The sequence below is a fragment of the Gymnogyps californianus genome, chromosome Z (assembly GCF_018139145.2).
Source record: "Gymnogyps californianus isolate 813 chromosome Z, ASM1813914v2, whole genome shotgun sequence".
Classification (NCBI taxonomy): Eukaryota; Metazoa; Chordata; class Aves; order Accipitriformes; family Cathartidae; genus Gymnogyps; species Gymnogyps californianus.
In genome coordinates this window covers 63,776,080-63,796,804 of record NC_059500.1, presented here as the reverse complement: position 1 = coordinate 63,796,804, position 20,725 = coordinate 63,776,080, and the positions used below count along the sequence as shown (strand labels likewise).

The 20,725-nt window shown below is 40.2% G+C and overlaps 1 protein-coding gene across 2 annotated transcripts in view; it reads left to right on the top strand.

The window, feature by feature from the left end:
- Window positions 1–20,725, top strand: part of RAB3C (RAB3C, member RAS oncogene family) — a 142,272-nt gene that overhangs the window by 109,489 nt on the left and 12,058 nt on the right. For both annotated transcript variants that reach the window (XM_050913353.1, XM_050913352.1), the window contains exon 4: window positions 18,054–18,178. In XM_050913353.1, the coding sequence (XP_050769310.1) occupies window positions 18,054–18,178 (125 nt within the window). The remainder of the gene's footprint in view (window positions 1–18,053; window positions 18,179–20,725) is intronic.

The following is a 20,725-nucleotide window of genomic DNA, read 5'->3' as shown; positions in this document are numbered from 1 at the left end:
TGCTTTTCCTGTGACCTCTCTAATCAAACGTATTAGACCTTCTGCTCTTGACAGTGAGTCCTCAAGACCACCGGTGTCACCTTACTCCCTGCTGTGGATTTGCGGTCAGCAGTAAGACTCTGTTATAATCAGGATTAGAGCCCAGGTGTTCTGCTGCTTGGAGACATACACTTAACAGGGCAGGCAACACTGATTGTTTTACCACGAATTCCTTAGTTAAAGATCTGCACGCAAGGAATGAGCATGCAGCATACCTGAGGTATAATTTTGGGGAAACCTGTTTACGCCATCTTTCAAGGGTCAGGATAGAGGGCATTGTCTTCAGTTTCTTTCGACAGTGGTATAGTAGAGGGTCTCTCCCTTCCCCCAGCCTTTAGCATTTATACCTGCATTAAAAAGTATTACGTATTCTTTTTAAAGTCCTGAACAAAGATGACGGACAGAGGCATATAAAGAGATCAGGTTTGCATTACCTACTGTTTCTCTGTATGAGGGTTTTATAGCATAAGTCATTTATTTGATTGCTAGGTATGCCTAAAGTGGTTGGCTAGAAAGCTTTGAACTTCACTGAAGTACAAAAAGCAAGCTGTTCATTTAATCAGCACATTTAATTCATCCTGCTTTGCATGCTGTGCCACACTGTCTTCTTTCCATATAAGGATTCTGTGGTATCTTCCTGCAGCACCCCTGCCTCTCTTCTGAAAACAGCCAAAGATGGCTTTGTGCATATTGCTTATATATGCTATAGGCTCAACTCCTTTTCAGTGTGCAATGTAGCAGCTACCTCCTTGTCATAAATCTCTTCTCTTCAGGTGAGTTGTTTATATTCAAGGTTTTTTTCACACTGACTGACAGCATGTTCTTAATTTATCTTGCTTTTAAATATTTATTTTTGCTCTGCGTGACTAAGTGGGAAGTGAATTGACAAACTGAGTTTTGGTTATATTAAGGATTTATATCATTTATAGGTGTCTTCTGCCTTTAGACATTTCTTTTTGTTTAATACTGGTTATTCATCAGATTTCTCTTTAAGCAGCCATTGTTTAGAATCCAATGAGGGTTTTCTAATGCTATGCAAAAATTTTAGAAAAACCTTCAAGGCAAAACTGAGGAGAGGGAGGAAAGATTTTTCTAATTTAGCAATCATATTATATTAACAAAAATATAGCATGTTTGTTCTGGGCTTTAGTAAGATTAGGGCTATTTGCTTTTTCTCTCAGACTCACTCACGCATGATATATAAGTATGTAACATGCAATTTACAACAAATTAGTACGACCTTTTGTGTCACTTTCAGTGGTCTCTATTTTTTACCTGATTTACCTTCTTATTCTGAACTGTTTAAGGACGGTGTGGTACTTCAACCTTCAGAGATTATCTGCCACAAATGTTAGAAAAGGTACTTGATTATCCCTTGGCATCTGTTCATGCATACCCCAATTTACCTAACTGGATGGGTTTCAGATAACTCATAATTTCTTTCTCAGTCACATCCTCTCTTCCATTCTAAGTCCTTCCCCTGCCAGATGTCCAGAAGGTAGAAATTAAAATTTGTTTATGAAATGATTGATCTAGTCAGCACTGCTGTGACAAATGGGAAAAGAGAATATAGCTTTAAACTTTGTTGTCCAAATTCTCTTTTCTACTTCTGTGTGCAAGATGGAAGCTATCGATGCTCAACTGGAGGTCATGGGATTGCTATGGGAAGCACTAGGTCCATGGGACAAGCCCTGTTTCTCTGGAAGCTCTCTGCATGTTCCCCAGGGGCTCTGTGGCCCTCAAGAAAAGAGAGCAGTTCAGTTGCGTTGCAGTTCATTCTGCTTCCCCGCCCAAACCTTCCACATCTGTGCTTCAAGCTGGCCTTGGATTGCATACATTCCTTTTTATGGACTGTCTATCTGACAGGTAGTCATCGTTTGTGTCTTTGAACGCAAGCCCTGATGAGACTGAACAACCTGCTTGAAATTTCTTCTTTTTTTCTGTTGATAGAGTACCGTTGACCTTCTCTTTACCACTTGGTGGGTCCCACTGACAGTTCCCCAATCTGCAAGTCCACAATCCACAGTACAAAAGCCTACTTACAGACAACACCTCGTGTCTGCAAGCAGAGCTATCAATAAAGTCCTCATGTTAGATAACAATCTGGAGATGACCTTTCAGCTGTGTTGGGCAAATCTTGAAGGATCTGCACTCAGACCACAGTAAAATTCGGTGGAGCTAGAAACTAACCACTTAAATTTCTTTTGTGACTCTGACCTGCAGCCCCCATGGCTACAGGGTTAAATGAGCTCAGAGCAGCACAAATTGCTGAGACAAAGAGGGCTAGGTGAAGTTTCTGAGGTGTAAAGGTTTTATACCCAGCGATTTCTTGCTCTAGTCTTATCAGATGCTGACAGAGGCATGTATAAATTAAGCCAGGTTTGCTGTAACCTCACATTCAGCTGTGAACAACAGAGACCTCACTTTCAAATGTTGCTATGCAGAATTTAGCTTCAGTGAAATCCAGGAATTTTCCTAGGTGAAGACAGCCATGGCCTCTCTTTGTTGTGGGATCTCGTGGTTAATACCATCAGGCTTTTCAGATAAATCACTCCTCCCTTTTAGTCTTTCTTAGCTCTGCTGATCAGGCTAGGAAAACTCATGGTTATCCCCCAAATACATTCACAGTCCGATGTGGCACCATTCACAGACAAATGGGCAGATAAGGAATTCTCCTCCCTGTGGACTTTCTAATAGGCCTTTCTGAGTTACATCCAGCAGCGGTGAGTGAGGCTGTTAGTAGCACTTAGGCTTCTGGTTCCCTGTGTATACAAGCAGTAGCATTGCTTTTGCTTTCTGTTGTCAGGAGTTGTAACAACCAAAATAATTGAAGTTTTACCTTTTTGAGAAAACAATGAATGCTGAGATTCTGCATAGCAAATTGAAGCTTCAGAAACAGGGAGTAGAGTAACTGCACCTTGAGTAGTGGTCACAGACTTGATATAGCTGAACTAAACTCAAGGGAAGAAATGAGGTTTGTTAACCTCTGTATGTTCTGTTTCTTTTTCTTTTCTCGCCGCCCCCCCCCCCCCCCCCAAGCCCCCACCCCCCACCCCCCCCGATCTGTTTTGTGGCAGTTGGGTTAGTTCTTGGGTTTGCAAAAAAAGACAGAGAGTTTGCCTTCTGTTTGAATACATGTGATTACATTTGAGTGTGTTTACTGCTTATTTTACAGCTCATTCTGGACATAAATAGTTAAATGGTTCATATGGAGCGAATTGCTGCAGCATTTAGGATTCTCACAAGGAATTCTTAATGATTGTAAGTGATCCACAGAATCCCATTTTTCTTAATTAAGTTAGAGTCCCTACCAGCACCTGGTCTGTGGGAAATATAGTTCCCTGCACCCACTGTCCTATCTCCAGGCTGGAGTTTCTACACATCTCTAATGATGAGGAAAAGGCAAAACTGGGCCTGCAAATTGGTCCAGGGTCAGGATGATATCCATAGGATTTTCACATGACAAAGGAGTGTCACATTCACAGACCTCCTCAGAATTCTTCGTGTCCACCCATCCAGGTTTTTTTCCACTTGTCCTGGGGATGCATCGTTTAGACTGAAACCATATGAAGGAATATGAGGAGAATAACTCTGTCCACAGCAGAGATGAAAAAGAAGAGGCCCTCTGTGCCTTCTGAGAAAGATCAGATGGTGGAGACCGTAAATGAAAGGGGGAAAGGAAGCTGGATGGCAGGACATGGTGCTGTCTTGCCCCAGACTGTAACCCTTCTGCAGTTCTGCAATACACACACAGGTGTACTCAGCTGTTCTGGTAGTCTGCCACAAGCCAAGTCCTGTGTTTTTCCTTCTTGAGTTACAGGTGTTGAACATGCCTTAGGAGATCAGCCTTGGCTAGAAATCGTAACAGCAAAGCTTGTATAAGTTCATTAGCTAAACTATCTCCTGAGTGTTATAGCTCTGCAGAAATCTTTCTCTGGTATGAGGTAAGTCTGCTTGGATGTTTGCTAGTTTGTATCTGTAGAGGTGTATGGGGAACCTTCACCGGATAGTGTTATTCTGTAGACAAATCTGGTAGTCTATTAGTGAGTTCTGTAACCCTGGAGACCTTGACAACACCCAAAGCTGTGGGTGAGACTCTTCAGAACAAATTTAACTGATACATTGCAGACATCCATATCCAAATTAAACACGTGAGGATCCCTTCTAGTCAATGGCAAGAAACAGATAGTTTTTGCTCATTACTCATCTCATTCTAAAGTAGTTGTCTAGAATAGACCAGATGAATTGCACCCACAAAGACCTCTGCCAGCCCATCTGTGTCAGAGCTGTGAAGAGTTGTGACTCTTAACCTGTCTAGCTCTGCCAAGATAAATCTTAAATAGGGACGTGGTTATATGGGCAAAAGTTTTACTGCTTTATTTTGATTTGCTATGGGATCAGAGTTGGCAGTGCGTGATGATAGCTTATTACATTCCAGGGCAAAATACAGTTTTGTTGATGTAGTTATGTCCACATTGGAAACACTTTCTGGTAAAGTGCAGTCATTTCCTCTACTCCATGCCTTATAAAGACCTGCTGTCCAACTCATTCATTCACACTTATTTGTTTGCAGTTGTAGGCTTTCATTTCTGGAACAATGCATAGGAAATATTTTATTCTCTTGATTTTCCAGTACATTACTTCACTCTACCACTCTGGGGATACAGAACAATTTCACTGATGAACTTTTGATTTTGTGATGCTTGCCCTTAAAAACTTTCCATCCAAAGATTATTGTCTACTCAAGCACCTGTTTAATGCACACAGTTATGTCCTCCAAGAGGGGTCTCTACCCGCTGAAGTCAGTGACAAAGTGTCAGTAAGATAATATTAAACACCTCTTTTTTATTACTGGAGAGAAGACGTAACCCTAAAAATGTGTTAGCTAACATGGTTTAAGCAGTACGCTTTAAAGTGTTCACAGGCAAAGTGAGATGATAAACTTTAATTTATGAAAGTTCCACATGAGCCCTAGGAGAGGTTGGCTGTATCATATTGAAAATCCACTGTGTTCAGTTTTACAAAAGTGTTAGAAAGTTTTAAATCTAATCTCCAAATTTTTACTAAAAAGTTGTGTTCGTGCCTACATATGTTGCTGGCAGCTTCCACCATACTCAGGATTTCCTTTTAAATCTGGCTTCTGGGGTCAGGAACAAGCACTATACTTTTGTTTTAAGAATTGTGATGGAGAACAAAATTCAAATACATAATAGCTAGGGCTTGAGAGGCAAATATATATATATACATATGTATATATAAACACAGTCTTTCGATTTGTGAATCAGGTAGTAGCACTACTGATGTTTCGAATGAATACGCAACTTTTTTTTACAAATTTTTCTTGCTTTATTTTTAATCCTAGAAATAAAATGTGAAGTCTAATGCTTCCTGTCATCCTCTGTGAGTCAGCAGAGATAAACCTGCAGTTTACTTGCTTGCAGGGTGAGTCAGCAAGTCAAACCTGCCACCCTGTGCGAGGCAGGATGTAGACAGTGAAACGATTTTTACTGTTACCTTTGGCTCCTGGCAGCCCTCACAAAATGAATCTTGATCAGCAGTATCCCAAAAGCAAAGTGTGACCAGACTAATTCAAAATTTACCTTCAGGGCCTCAAAGAAAAAAAAAAAAAAAAGGTACATTTATATAACTCATACTCATTTGATTAGCCAGTATCAGTTAGCAGTGAGATTAAGGTAGTCACCATTTTGCCAGTCCAGTTTCAGGTACCTGTGAAAAAAGGCAGAAGCTCAAGTGTTCAGATGAAAACTAGGCCACATGTATTCTGACTCAAAACTTCAGACCTCAAATCTCTTGTGCTTGCAAGTGTACAGCCACATAGGGAAATCACTTCCGAAGAGGTATTGGTGCAAGGACACAATGGTGGAATCACATTTTTATGCCTAGGGTTCAAGTATAGCTCTGAATGTTTCCTTTGCTCTGCTTCCAAAAGGTAACAAGGTAAGTAACTTTAAAACCAAAATGCTGATAAGATTTCTACCAGTTCTGGTATAAAATGTACTGTTATAGAAGTAACATATCCTTGACATTTTAGTAAAACAATGCTGTCTATCTTATCAACAAGAAGTAAAATGACTCACATGATAACCCTGACACATGGCTTGCAAGCTGGATGAATCCTTAACAAGGATAGTCCATGATAATTTATCACAGGTGGCTTCAATGACCTAGTAAGCTTTTTCAGTGATTAAAATTAGACCTGATTGATTGGTTTAACCCCTTCATTAAAACATGAACACAGGCATTTCAGAACACGATCTATGTGCATATAAGACCGAGCTGTTTATGAAAGAGTTTGTGCAAAATACCAAATGAGAAAAATAACCCAAAATGATTTAACAAGATCAGATATAAGAGAAGTAATAGCAGAATTCATTTAAACTTGAAAAATGAAAGCTAAAACAATAGGGGAAATAATATCCAAACCAGTGAATTTGAGAAGTGAGAGACACTTGGAAGGCATTCCTGGCAAAACAGGTAGAAAGGGATTAATGGCCACAAATATGCAATGAATTTCATAATGAGATATGACAGTTAAAAGTCAGGGTCAATCCAGAATTCCAGATAATTGTTTAATGAGAAGTTCCCTAAAATAGGGACGTCTTGTTGCCAGAAACTTGCCATATATATTACAAATATGAATCTGGATTTGCTATTTAAAAGAGAAAAAGGAAAAATAAATAACTCTGTGTGACCCAGCTAAATTATAGCTACAGGGCTATCAATGTTGTTACAAACCAAAAGAACTTGACTGTGCCTGTAAAAACTTTGCTACATCCAAAATGCCATTGCTGTGCAGGTACTCTTTGTGGCTGAAAGCGAGAGGCTAATGGATAACCCCAGAAGTGCAAGAGAGGCTCTTCGGCAGAGTAGTGCAGTCCAGGGTTAAGGGACAGTTGCTGGTGCAGTGAAGAGGGAAATATTAGATATGAGCATGTAGGACCAAAAGGACTTGCTCAGCATCAGTACTGCTTGCTTAACTATCTTTTTTTTTAAATTATCAAAAGCACATCACTGTGAGAAAGAAAAACAGCAAATGTGAGGACACATACATATGTGTCTGTATCTGTTTCCTGATATATGCATATATATGAATACAAAATGGCAAGCAAAAAATATATTTTTAAGTGACAGCAAATTGCTCATTTACTTAAAAGTGTAATATACTCAAACAGATGCTGTAGTTGCTTTAGTAAATTACTTCGGTACTCCCTTATTTCACAGCTATGTTTTTCAAATACCAGAGTTAGGATCAGCTGTATTGATCAGGGTCATTACTCAGAGTTCCAGCGACAGTTTGTGCAATCAACATAAATTGGTGATAAACAGGATCATTTATTTGGAAGCATCTGGAACATGAAACCATGGGGATAGTCAAAAGATGTGCAAGTGCAGACTGTATTTTGCCTTTTATTGTTTCCATGAATATTGTTTTCCTGTAAATACTTTTTTTCTGTCTCCTTTCAAACCCTAATTTTTGATGATTGTGTGTACTGTGCATGTGTAGTAGTAGCTTTGAAGGATGATAATTTAATGGTGGGTTTCTCAGTGGGGAGAAAATTAAAATGTACAGCCTTTTGTCTGTGTGGTGAGTTGCTAAATCACTTCCCACAGTATGACACAGCTTGCGGCATTATACGTGACATAAAAACTCTTCATTAACATGTGTCGTTACTGTGTCCCATGGTGAAAAATGTGTTATATCAGTTGGTCTGCTTATAAGCAAGCCTTGTTATAGGAGAGGATTTTGTATTCCTGTGAATAAGAATTAAATATTGAAATGTATTTTATATTGTTTTATTATGACACAAAATACAAGGAAGTAGGTTGGAAGATCTCTCTGCCCTTAATTTCTAATACCGTATTTGTTGTCTCTTCTCCATTGTCTGTGTAAACATCTGTTCAACTTTTCTAAACAAAAAGGTTTGAAAAGAAGTATATACTACACATCAGAAAAGGAAAGAAATACAGTTGACTTTGACACGGAATTTACTGTCTTTTATTAATTCTGCACACTTTCAGTCAAAGTCCACCTTGCCTAGGAGTAAAAGTCAGGAGCTTCCTGAGCACTCTGTCATCTGCTTGCATGACAAAAAAGCCTCCAGAGTGTGCAATGTCAGGGTGACATACTGTGTGTCAGGACCTTACTCTGCCTAAGGCGCTTCTTAGACTTACTGCCAGCTGTTTAAGTACCAGCTGTGATGTGCTGGCTGTGCAGATACAGGAAAACACCTCACCTAGTGCGCTTTTCTTCGAAAGAGATGGCCATCAGAGCTCAGGCACAGGAGGTACAGGGGAGAAAGGATACAAAGTATAGTACTAACTTAGGGCACAGTCTTTTTTTTTTTTTAATTTAGTAACTGAATAATGGGGCTCCTGCTATGCCTGTATCGGAAAGTAGTTTCAAGGTGTATTTGACAGCTGGGAAGAAAGCAGGATGCAGAGATTGTGCCAAAGATGCAAAAATTAAGGACATCTGCAACCTGATTAATACAATTTAAGTATGCCCTGCAGGCTTCTGGTCCTTCACTGTAACTCCAAGTAAAGGGATGTATGTAAGAATTACAGTTTGAACATGAATGTCTTTTGCCCACAATATATTCATTTGATACCGTATATCATTATCCAGTGGATTTACATTTTAACGTCAGAAAATAATCTTCTCACAACAACAGACAGTTGGTACTCTTATTTGAAACAACACTGAACAGAAAAGGCACCAAAGCTAATTCATGGACTATTAAGAAAATTATTTGTATATTACATTAAAAATGGAATGTAATTCAATAAAGTACTCAGCAGAGGATTCTGGATGGGAAGGCACTTCCATGTGCAAGGTAAGAACAGATAGAAATGGTTGATTAGAAAGAAGGAAAATTCTGATTGATGAATCTCTATGATGCTTACTTCCCATCTTAGGTGCCACACAGAATTATATAGTTATCAATGCCATGTCAGTTCGTATTGCATTGTGTTAAATGCAGACCCAGAGTGGACATTATTGAGCAAACATATACTTCCTCATTACAATTATGGTAATGGATTATCACTAAGATACTTACGTAAGAAAAAATGTCATAAACACACATAGAATATCAGCTCTTACATCTTTAGCTGTTCTCTCCTTTTTCTTTTTTTTCTTTTTTTTGTTTGAGTAACTAAACCTTTTGCAAAATGATATGTCATATTTCCTTGCATAATTTTATAAAATTGCATATATCAAAGATTAGATCAGTTTTACCCTCCAAAAGAACTGGATTAATTTTGATTATCTTTATAACATGTCAAAACTGAAATGTGGCTCATGGTTTCCTAAAATGAAATTATGGCCTCAGAAACTTGCAGTGGAGTCTTCTGTTGAGGTAGCTTTTTGTGTTTTGTTCACTGGCAAAGCTAAATTTATTTTCCTTAAAGTAGACGCAATTCCTACCAGAACAATGAAAACCTGTGATGCTCCAGGTATTGTGCATTTTGACTAGCCTTCTGGCTGAAAATGAACCAGAAATTTGTTAGTGTCACACCTGTCATGCAGCTTCTGCATCATCGATTTATCTTCCTCCAAGGGAAGGTTAAACGTGTAGCCTTTCATTGCATGGTGTGCACTGTTGGCTCTGCACAAGGAAGATAAAGCCTGTCAGAAGGAAGTGGTAAGCCATTGGAATTTTTCTGGTTTCTTCAATATCATCTTATTTCACAATCATAAGGCATTTTTCAATTCATTTACCCTTCAATCCAGACAGAAAACATAATATTGTATAAACAATAACTGACACATCAAATACAGTCAGTCCTGGCCAATATTCATATATCCCAGTCTGTTGCAGGAGTAAAGGGGTTGGTAAATCCCATTTTTGCTATTACATCCATTTCTCCCCACATCCTTTTCCACTGCTTCTTTGTGATACTGACGATGGAAGAAATTTATTTTGTTCATTTGTTCCCCTTCTTTGCCCCCCTCCATCCATGTTGAATACTCCTGTGTGGCTGGTATGTCCCACTCCTGTAGGACATCTTAACCTGTTCTCTATCATATGTTAATAAGCACTTGCAGTCAGTACCATCACTGAAAATAAGCATCTCAAATTCAGTATACATCATCTATTCTGAATAGAAGTGGAGATGCTAGGAGGTCCACTAGATTTAAATCCTTGCTGAGAAGGATCGAGGTGCAATTTCCTCATTCCTGTCACAGGTTCATCTACCTCAGCTTTCTATTTTGATAATTATTTCCTTTATTGATTGCTTTTCTTGGTTTTCACTAAATGCTTCAATGATTATAAAGGGGTTCATGAATGCAAGAGGTGAAAGAACTTGTATTAGCCATAATCATTGAGCTTTTATGGCCCTCAGCTGATGAATGATGAAAGGAGTAGCAATAGTTTGAGTTTAAAACTTGCAAATATCCAGATCGTCCTCATCAGTAAGGGAAGAAAGATCCTGAGATGTTTTTCAAAGCTAGTTCTGTTTCTTGGGGCTGTGTATGGCTCCAGCTGCTCATCAGTTCAAGTAAAATCTGGCAAATGTTAGGATCTTTTTTATTATTACTGATGTTATTACTAATTATTTCTAGTATATTCCTACTACGCCAGTAACCATGGCCACAAAAAGTCTAGTATTCAAGTACTCCAGGACTCTTCTGTCTTGAAGCTCAGAGTGCTTCAAGTTTTTAACCTTGGCACTGTCTTCAAAATCCCAATCAGAAAATTGAGTTGGGGTTTTTGGTTGGTAGGTTTATACATTTTGGATGGCTCACCTCCCACTAACAGTGGATTATTTACTGGAGAACAGATGGAAAGCCTGAGGCCACCTCTCTCCCTGCCCTCCCTGTAGCAGGGTCTGAGCGCCAAGTGCAGAGCAGCTGGTGCAGAGCCAGCTTCCAAATGGCCATCAAGATTGAGCATTGCAATCATTTAACGTACTGTACAGAATAATCCTATATAGGCCCCATCTCCATCATGTTGCCAAGATGAGTGGGATAGAGAGAGAAAATGGGAAAACTCCAAGATACAGGGGCATTCCTAAGACACATAACCTATCAGGATTGCTGGGAATAATAAGAGTTTAGGAGACGTGAAGGAGGTCATGGGTAAAGGAATAGAGCATATGGTACACACTGAAGTGTAGAACACACTTGGTAGCATGAGGGAGACCTCAGACTCACCCTGTGGAAAAGACAGCTTGAATGGGGAGAGTGCCAGAGCTCCTCACTGACGAGGAGGGTGGGAAAGGGCTCCTGACATGATACCATCCCCTGAAAAGATGGGAATGGCAGAGCTTCTCTTTACCATCCCAGTCGGTGTCAGGGGTTGGAGAGGGCTGTGCCATGCCTTCCCACATCATAGGATGGGGACTAGGGCAAGCGGAGAAAGATACCCTCCATTGCCTTGATTACAGAAGGAAAACTATGTCTCCTGAAAATGCTGGAAAGTGAGCCTTCCTGGTCAGAGGTAGCCAGGCATTTGACACGCTCACTTGCAAATAAAGGGAGGAAGTTCAACTGGGGGCACTGAATGCTTTTGGACACACCTCCAAACTCATAGCTGCTTCTCTGACACTCCCCCTCACCAAATACTTAAATAAACTGAGAAAGTTTTAGAATAGATAACCTGGACTCCACCCCAGATCCTGTCACTACACTGCGACCCCTGATAGTTCAGCTAATGGTCTTTGGAGGCACCATGCTATAGACAGAGATGGGAGAACTTTAAGGATCAATCAGTGAACTCAGCATAACAGTAACTTCAAAAAATAAAAAGGTTTTGGTAGAGGTTTTGTTAATGTGGTTTTGGGTTGGGTTTTTTTTTTGCTTTGTTTTTTTTAATGTGTTTTCCTGGCAAGATGATGCACTCGAGTTAATTGCGTACTCCTTTCTGAAACCAGAACGTCAGAAGTACAACATGTTCCCTGAACTTGCTGGAATAAACATTACACATGGGCCCCTCTGGAGCATTTTCATTAGGGTGCTTCTCTGCTGTCAGCGCATGTGACTTACTACATAATTCATCTCAAAAGCCCTTAGGAAACCAGCCCCTCTAGGGATAGCAGGCATCCTTGGAGGGCTCTAGGTCCAAATAGTGGTGTGTAGATTGTGGCTGTCTCTAAAAGTTAATATTCCTGATAAGTTTACTATATGGGCATATCTTTATCAAATGTATTTGTTTGCCATCTTTGCTGTCTGCGGATAAGAATATACTAAAGACTATTCCAGGTTAAATTAATGTTTGTTCTGGACGTATATTAGTAAAAAGTGATCCTCTGGAGATATATTCAGAATGAACCCTAAGTTATGCCAGTCAGTGGGTGCAACCTGAAATGTATCAAGTACAAGCGGCAGGTTTGGCTTCTGGAGCAGTTTCCTCAGGGTACAATGCAGTGTTACCCAGGCGTAACCGAGTTAAGTCTGAACTCCTAGGGGAAGATATATCACGCTGGATCTGACAGCTTGAGAGAGGCAAGGCTACTTCGGCTCCATGCCCCAGGTCCAACCAGTAGTGAGGCAGAAGATGTATTCCCAGCAGGCACACAACACACACATGTACAACACATATATATGTATATATACATGGCCAGCCACACAGATCACAGACAGACACACAGAGCGCTCCCACAAACACAAACAGTACCAACAGCCTCGTCCTGCTCCCCTCTCTGGCAGAGCAGCATGGAGGTCCGCTAGTGAGAATATATATCTGTGTAGACATATATACAGCATAGGTCCCTCCATCAGCTAGGCTCATACACTCAGTCTGCCCAGTAGCTGCCTCTGAATCCCGGTCTCCTCAGTTGCTGACACCTGAACATACAAGCCTCCAGTGTTGACCCATGGTGACGGGTTTCACGCCTGGACAGTGGGGCTGAGGTTCTCCTGGGACAGCCCTCAGAGGAGCCTGGATGTGGTGTCCCTTCTTCTCAGTCCTTAATTTGGGTTGTCACCTGCCTTTGTGCCCCTATGCTCCTCTGGGCTTGTGGACATGGGCCTTTGACAGTCTGATGCCTCCTGCGATAGGCCTGGGAGCAGCCAGGGCCAGGATATTATTTGGACTCTCCCACCTGCCATCATCTCTCTATGCTCTTTTGTGGATGTGCAGATGAACTTTTATCACATAATTTAATGTGAACAAGCTAGTTTCCACAATGATAACATCACAGCAGTGTTCCCATATTGCTCTGTGCTAGCTACCTTGGCTTCCAGCCTCTCAGCTACCTCAGCCAGCTGGGGCTGTGTATTTCTGAACCCCTCTCCATCATGCTGTGCAATACTCCTTGTAAGCTGCCCACACGAGCACACACAGACACCCCACCATTGTTGCCTGGATAATTATTTGAAGCTCTTGCGTGTTCAAAGGTGCAGGGTGACACTGCTGCACAAAGGTTAGTCCCTTGCATCCTTGAAAGTTTTGTTCTTCCATGATTGAGTTCAGCCTTCCTGCTAGAACCAAGTTCTTTATTAAACTGATTCTTTTATAGACCTCAAGCAGAGTCTTATCTGAGAATAGATGTAGCCCTTTAAGCTTGTACCTGAAAGCTTGTACTCATTGCCCAGCACAAATACAGGCTGGGCAACGAGTGGATTGAGAGCAGTCCTGCAGAGAAGGACTTGGGGGTGTTGGTTGATGAGAAGCTCAACATGACCCAGAAATATGTGTTTGCAGCCCAGAAAGCCAACCATATCCTGGGCTGCACCAAAAGAAGCATGACCAACATAGACGATTCTCCCCCTCTACTCCACTCTTGTGAGACCCCACCTGGAGTACTGCATTCAGCTCTGGGGCCCCCAACATAAGAAAGACATGGACCTGTTGGAGTGAGTCCAGAGGAGGGCCACAAAGATGATCAGAGGGATGGAGCACCTCTCCTATGAAGACAGGCTGAGAGACTTCAGGCTGTTTCAGCCTGGAGAAGAGAAGGCTCTGGGGAGACCTTACAGCAGCCTTCCAGTACCTAAAGGGGGCCTACAGGAAAGCCAGAGAGTGACTTTTTACAAGGGCATGTAGCGATAGGACAAGGGCTAATGGCTTTAAACGGAAAGAGGGTAGATTTAGATTAGATGTAAGGAAGAAGTTCTTCACGGTGAGGGTAGTGAGGCACGGGAACAGGTTGCCCAGAGAGGCTGTGGATGCCCCTTCCCTGGAAGTGTTCAAGGCCAGGTTGGATGGGGCTTTGAGCAACCTGGTCTAGTGGAAGGTGTCCCTGCCTATGGCAGGGGGGTTTGAACTAGATGATCTTTAAGGTCCCTTCCAACCCAAACCATTCTATGCATCTATATGATTTTCCCAAAAGATAATGTGCTGCAACATAGATCTTTTACCTGCTGCTTCCTCTCTGTCATGAAGGTGCATTTCACTATGCTTGGTTATAACCAGAACTAACATTTAATTTTTTTTGGCAGACTTGGAGGGGGGTAGTGCATGATAATAGTGTCTTTGGTCTTTATAATGGTGTGTTCACCATTTTAAGCATTGTAATATTCACTTTGAAACCTATGTGCTCATGAGAGATGAGGTAAGGGTGGATAGCTTTGCCTAGGCAACACTGGTTTTATTCTCTCCTGCAATATTTTCAGAAGAATATTTTGTAAACTAACAAGTATTACAAGGCATTTCCTAGGAGCAGAACTAGGTAGCACAGTGATACTGAAACAGTGTACATATGGACGTATGCCAGCGTCAACTGTTTAACCTTGCCTTTCCTTTAGGGTTCATTTCAAACAAAGTAGGATTTTTGTGTTCAAAGCACAAAACTGTGTTTTGAACATTTTTTTTACATAGTATTTCATTCCATCAAACAAAGCAAAGAAGCCTCCATATTATCTTTGACAGTCTTCTGTCATAATAGTCCAAAACTCTTTTGGAGATTTATTGATGTAACTTTACAGTACTTTGAACCAGTAGTGGAAAATACAGCACTGTTTTAAGACAAGCAAATAGCATTGCTTTAGTTAGCATTCAGCAAGTGTTCTTTTCTGACAAGGATTATGGCAGAATTGCAGTAGAGGGAGAACAAGTCTTGTGTTGATCACTGAAATTAATGGATCATTGAACTCCTGCATTAATCTGCCCCTCTGGTGTCTATACATTATAAAAATTCAAGCATGTTGCAGATTGCCTGCCTACCATACAACTAGAATGTGAAAGATTTACAGGGTAAATTACTATTGACGTACACTAGGTCACTGAGACTGAACAAGAATTGCTGTATTCAGCTTACTGCAAACATCAGCTTTGCCTTTTCATGTCTTCAGTCTTCCTGAGGCTAAATTTCTTTACAAGGACAATGGTTTGTGCTTTGGATTAATCAGAAGCTTCAGTCATTTGAAAGGTCATGTATGCAAGGAACAGCAAAATCTCTTTTTTAAATGACCTGTGTGTTGGCTTTTGTGGAGAATTGTGGGAATCAAAATCTATAGAAGCCATTAGTGGAAATGTATGTCTAAAAGAAAACGTAACAGTGATAAGTCTATTATATTTTTTTAATCCAGGCTCCCACAGATGTGGGGTTGGGTGGGGATACAATTGATGGATTTTTCAGAGTCGGTCAGTTGTATTTTTGCAATACAGAGTCTTTTGCAAAACGTAAGCCTTTGGAATTGTTATGTAGGACAAGATCTCTTCTCTAGTTGCTTAAAACGTTCTTTATAACTAGAAGATAAGACATAAGCAAACCAGATAAAAAGGTCTACGAACAAAATAAGTCACTTTGGTCATGAGAAGCATTTGAATGTACAGGTTCATAGCTCATAGAATTAAAAGTACCGTCTGGCTGCAGTAAAATGAAGGGGGTTACATTCTTAAGCAAAGAAACTCATGTAAGGCTCTGGAGCGAAAGTCTGCAAAACAAGGCTGAATGAATTCTCTTTACACTGGTGTGACAATATTTCTCCAGGTTGTATCTCTTCATTCATCAATTTCTTATATTTCATCTTTCAGAATATGCAAGTAATTCCTTCTGTAAAGCTTAATGTTTTTTCTGTATATTTTGCTTTTGAAACATCTTCAATTTCCTGCTGACATAAGGGGAACAAATTGATCCTCAACTCATAACTGTTCAAAGCTAAGCTCTTTTAGAGTCCTTAATGGACTAACATCCTCTGACGTTTGAGCTACTAGTATTTGCAAAGTTGCTATGGTGACAAATGTAGTTCTGGTTAAAAAAAAAAAAAAAAAATTCTATTTTGCTTAACCACAAACTCCAGAAGAACTCAGCGTGGTTCCAAAAGAACATTTCTGCCAACATGAAAGCACAGTGCCCTTTTTTCTGAGCAATTGTATCTTCAGTAAAATGTAAGTATACAGGGAAGTCTGACCTCTGCTTTGGCCACAGTACCTTATAATCGCCTGCTCAAATTACTATAAAACAGATTTAAAATGGCAAAGTGTCCATTTCTTGAAGGAAAGATCAGGGCAGGCCCAAGGGAACAATCTGTAGCACAAAATGCCTGGGGCTTGCTTCAGCTTCTTTTTGGTCATTCTAATGAAGTAAAACAACCCTAAAGGCAGCATGATCTTTCCCCTTAAATTCGTCTGCCTGGCACTGCAAACCCATCATACATGGCTTAAAGGTGCTTGGACTCATGCAGGGGGTTCTGGGCCTGTGGGAAATGGCATTGGACCCAGGGTTACAAAGATAGCTGTAGCAGTTTTTGCCTATGTCCATCCCTCTGGTCTTGCAATAAGCAAAGCCAGCTGGGGAGATTTGATCCATTTTCTGTCTTTCACTAGAAATGGTTGTTGGACTACATCATGATCTTTTTTGTGCATAGAACATTTTGCAGACAGGGATCTGAATATGTAGAGATAACAGCTGTGTAATGAGGAGGAGTCACTAATGAACTTAGCAGCCACGCAGACCAGCTTCCAGAACACTTAGGTGACAGATTTTTGAAGCTATTTCATCTTTTCTCACAGACACCTAGGGCCCTGATACACAACAGGGTTCCCTTCCAGGGTGCCCTCTCCTAAATGTGTAGTTAAGCAGGTTAGTTTCTATTCCAGTGCAGTTTTCCTAAGCACCCTGTATTGTCCAAGACTGGAGCAGGGGGTGGGGGGCAGATGCTCTACATCTTTTTCTCTCTCCATTGATCATATGGGGACGGAAGAGATATTAATATCCTACCAAGCACTTGACTCAGAGCCTAAAGCCAGACATAGTCACAAGTCCAAGGCAAAGGGTAAGCACTTAGAGTAAGCTTGCTGCACCCTGCGTTGCCTTCCAGGGCAGGTACTGCTCTCACTTAGAAGGTGGTAGCCAACAGCATCACTTCTGTCTGAGCCTGAAGCCAGGACATGGAGCTTTCCTTCCTACAGAGCAGTTCTGAGTATCAGCAGAATGGTGGCAGTCAGCAACTGAGAGGTGCCTACAAGTGTGCTCCTAAGTTGCCCATTAGCTGCATCGCATTCAAATTGCAAAAGAGAGCTTTGTAGGGTAAGCTGCTTCACCACCAGCACTCAAGGTCCCATGGTGTTTCAAGGCCTCAGATACTCCAGTTCAGCTGTAGTCATGATTAGGGCTTGTATAATTTAAATGGAAGGTAAATCAAAGTTCAAACTCAGCCCCTGTCCATGGCTTAATGCAAAATGTAAATGTTGCTGTTGATGTAAATAATATAAATAAGCTGTTGATTTTGTTTCAAAGTTCTGGTTTTAGATGATAAGGTTTGCATTAAAATGTGAAAGTACTTTTTTTAATTGTGTGGGAGAAAGTGTCACCACTTCTTTCTAAAAATATAGGGAGAATGTTGATGGCAGGAGAAAATATTGAAAGACTGTCTTGTTTTAACACGCAAAAGTAAAACCTGTGTTGATATTATTCCTGTAATAATAATTCCTGACAGATAATCCTTAGTTTATTTGAAATCCAGAATTAAACAGAATCATGTTACCCTAGATGTCAAAAACAGTATTGTCTTTTTTGTCTTGTTACAATTCTGTTTGAAATTGTTTTAAGGGGAATTTTCTTTACTTTGACTTCTCTCTCTCTCTGTCTGTCTCTCTTTTAAGGTCAACTCAAATCAAAACATACTCTTGGGATAATGCCCAGGTTATTTTGGTCGGTAACAAATGTGACATGGAGGATGAACGGGTAATCTTCACTGAGAGAGGCAAACACTTAGCAGAGCAACTTGGTAAGAAAAGAAATTACAAAAGCTTTGTGATTGCTTGTAAGAATGAACAAAGTAATGTAATTAATTGCTACAGTACTTGTAATGAAATATTCATGATACATTCACTGTAAAGGAATAGTCATATACTGCCTCCCTTTTGTTTCTGCAGGCTGCGGTCTGAACTGTCCTTGTTGATATCACTAATACTGTGACATCATTAGAATGGACATGTGTCCAGGGATGACCTTATGCAGAGCTGTGATATGTCTGTTATCTAGAAGTGTCCACAAGACCAGTGCTGGCTCAGAGGCTGGCATAGACTAAAGACATATCTGATAAAATGTTCCTTATGCTGCTTCTTAGATAGGAAGTACATTATGGCCTTTGTGATAAGCAGCAAGATTAGGCATGTGTCTGTATATATACAATATGTTTAGATAGTTATAGCTATAGGCAGATATGTTCTAGCCAGGGAAAAAATAAAAAAAAACACCAACAAACCAACAAAAAAATTGAGGAGAGGAGAGGAGAGGAGAGATTGAAGAAACAGGTTACTCAAAATGTGAACTAGACCTTTTTTGCAAGTTGAGAACATTTGGGTTATGATTTCCAATACCAATAATCCGAAACAGAAAGATGCCAATATCCAACTCCCACTGCTATCAGTTCACCTAGTGCACACTTACACAAGTGTAAATAACATGAACCTCTGTTTCGTAAAGTCTCCCTCTAGGAGATAAATGTTGTCCACACAGAATATTACGGAGCTGTGAACATCTCTGTTCTTTCTGTTTCTGCCCACCAGTGATATACTTTCATACCATGAAATGTTCTTGAGGTGACACTGGCCAAACTGTAATGGAAACTCTTCAGAGCATCATCATAATGCTACTACCTGGCCTGTTATTTTTCTTCAAATTTGCTGATCTCTGCAGAGCATACTCAGAAGGTGTGCAAATCAAACCCTGGCATCATTGGAGGTCAATTTCTGTGCTGTACTGGGCATGGGTTTGTTCTTATTTTTAAAACTGACTGTGGTAAAGGCTCAGTCTGGTGAACATGTGTGTAACTAAGATCTCCTTGTCACTATTCCTACATAGGTGTTTAGGGGAAAGGGTGTTATAAGAGCAACTGCTTTGGAAACAAAGAGAAATGGTGGCATTTCTCAGTATACCACCTGTGCTGGATCTAATCCCATGTTGGTCGTTCTTAACTTACGTATATTCATAGGTCACTGGCCTTATTTTTTTAAATAATTTTTCTAGTTGTACAATTGCTTATCCTGGTAAATAATTCCATCAGAATACCATATCTTCCTATCGCATCTGTCTAAATAAGCATTATGTATGTGTAAAAGAACATCTCAAAAGTATACATTAAAAATGACCATAAATCAGTCCTTGAAAGGTAACAGAAAAGATTTAACAGCAGGTTATGTCCAGAAAAATTGCCAACATTTGTGAAGAACTGAGTTTCTAAAACTGTTTGTAACAAAACCAAAATGGTTACCATTGCACCTGCTTTAACAGAGGATATTTTTCTTTGCAGAAATACCTGTCACATTATGTATATTTCTATAATCTGTTCTTCCCCCTGTAAGCATTTCTAATATTTATTCATTTTACTAGGAGCTAGGAAAGTGTATTCAACGGAGAAAGAGATCAAAAAAATGTAACTGTATACTTTTACCCCAAAGTTAGACCAGGCACTAAAATGTCTGGCAATAAACATAGATTTGCAAAGTAGAGTCTGAAGATTTTTTAAGTCACATAACTGATCTGAATTTCTATTTCTTGAACTATTTTCCTATAGAAAGATAATGCAGTGAGTTGACAAGGAATCCCCAAGGTCATGAATCTGGCAAGATGAGAAGCAACTTTGCATGTTGTACAGTCAAGAATCCTCAGCTGTAATAATCAATGCTTGCAAAAAAAAAAAAAAGAGTAACGAGATAGATATCAAAACTCATGTCTCAGGCTTTAAAGCAAACTCTAACTCCTGGGGTTCAGAATTCAATCTTTATGGAAGCAGATTATCCTCTATTCCCATCTTTATCTACTCTGGGGTTTTCCGTTCTCAGATACATGTCCTGTCGCTATCTCAAGGGCAGATTATTGTGTTAGATAAATTATGGCTCTGATCCAGTATGTCATTTACTGTACTCAGACTGCACAAAAATATGTTTATGTGTTTCCTGTACAGCTGCAATCATTTCTTAAATCTGCTCAGAGATTGTGGGAGGTGATGTCAGGAAAAGCAGAAGAACAAGTTTCCCTGAACTGTAGTAAGCCCTCTGGCCATGTTGGACAGTTTGAACGGCACATGTTGTGTCAAACGCTTGGGACTGTATTTTCTTTCTCTGCCAGTGAGTTGATAACATCTCTTGCGGGCAAGTTTTAAAAATAATGATATAGATTTTTGTGTCCAGCAAGACATTTTAAGACTGGGGGCCCTTTGAATGCCATGGCCTGCAACATTGATAGCAGCCACAATTACAAGCAAGCACAACGCATGAGTGTTGTACAAAGAACACGTTGTGAAACATTCTGTTCTCAAGTGTGGTTTTAT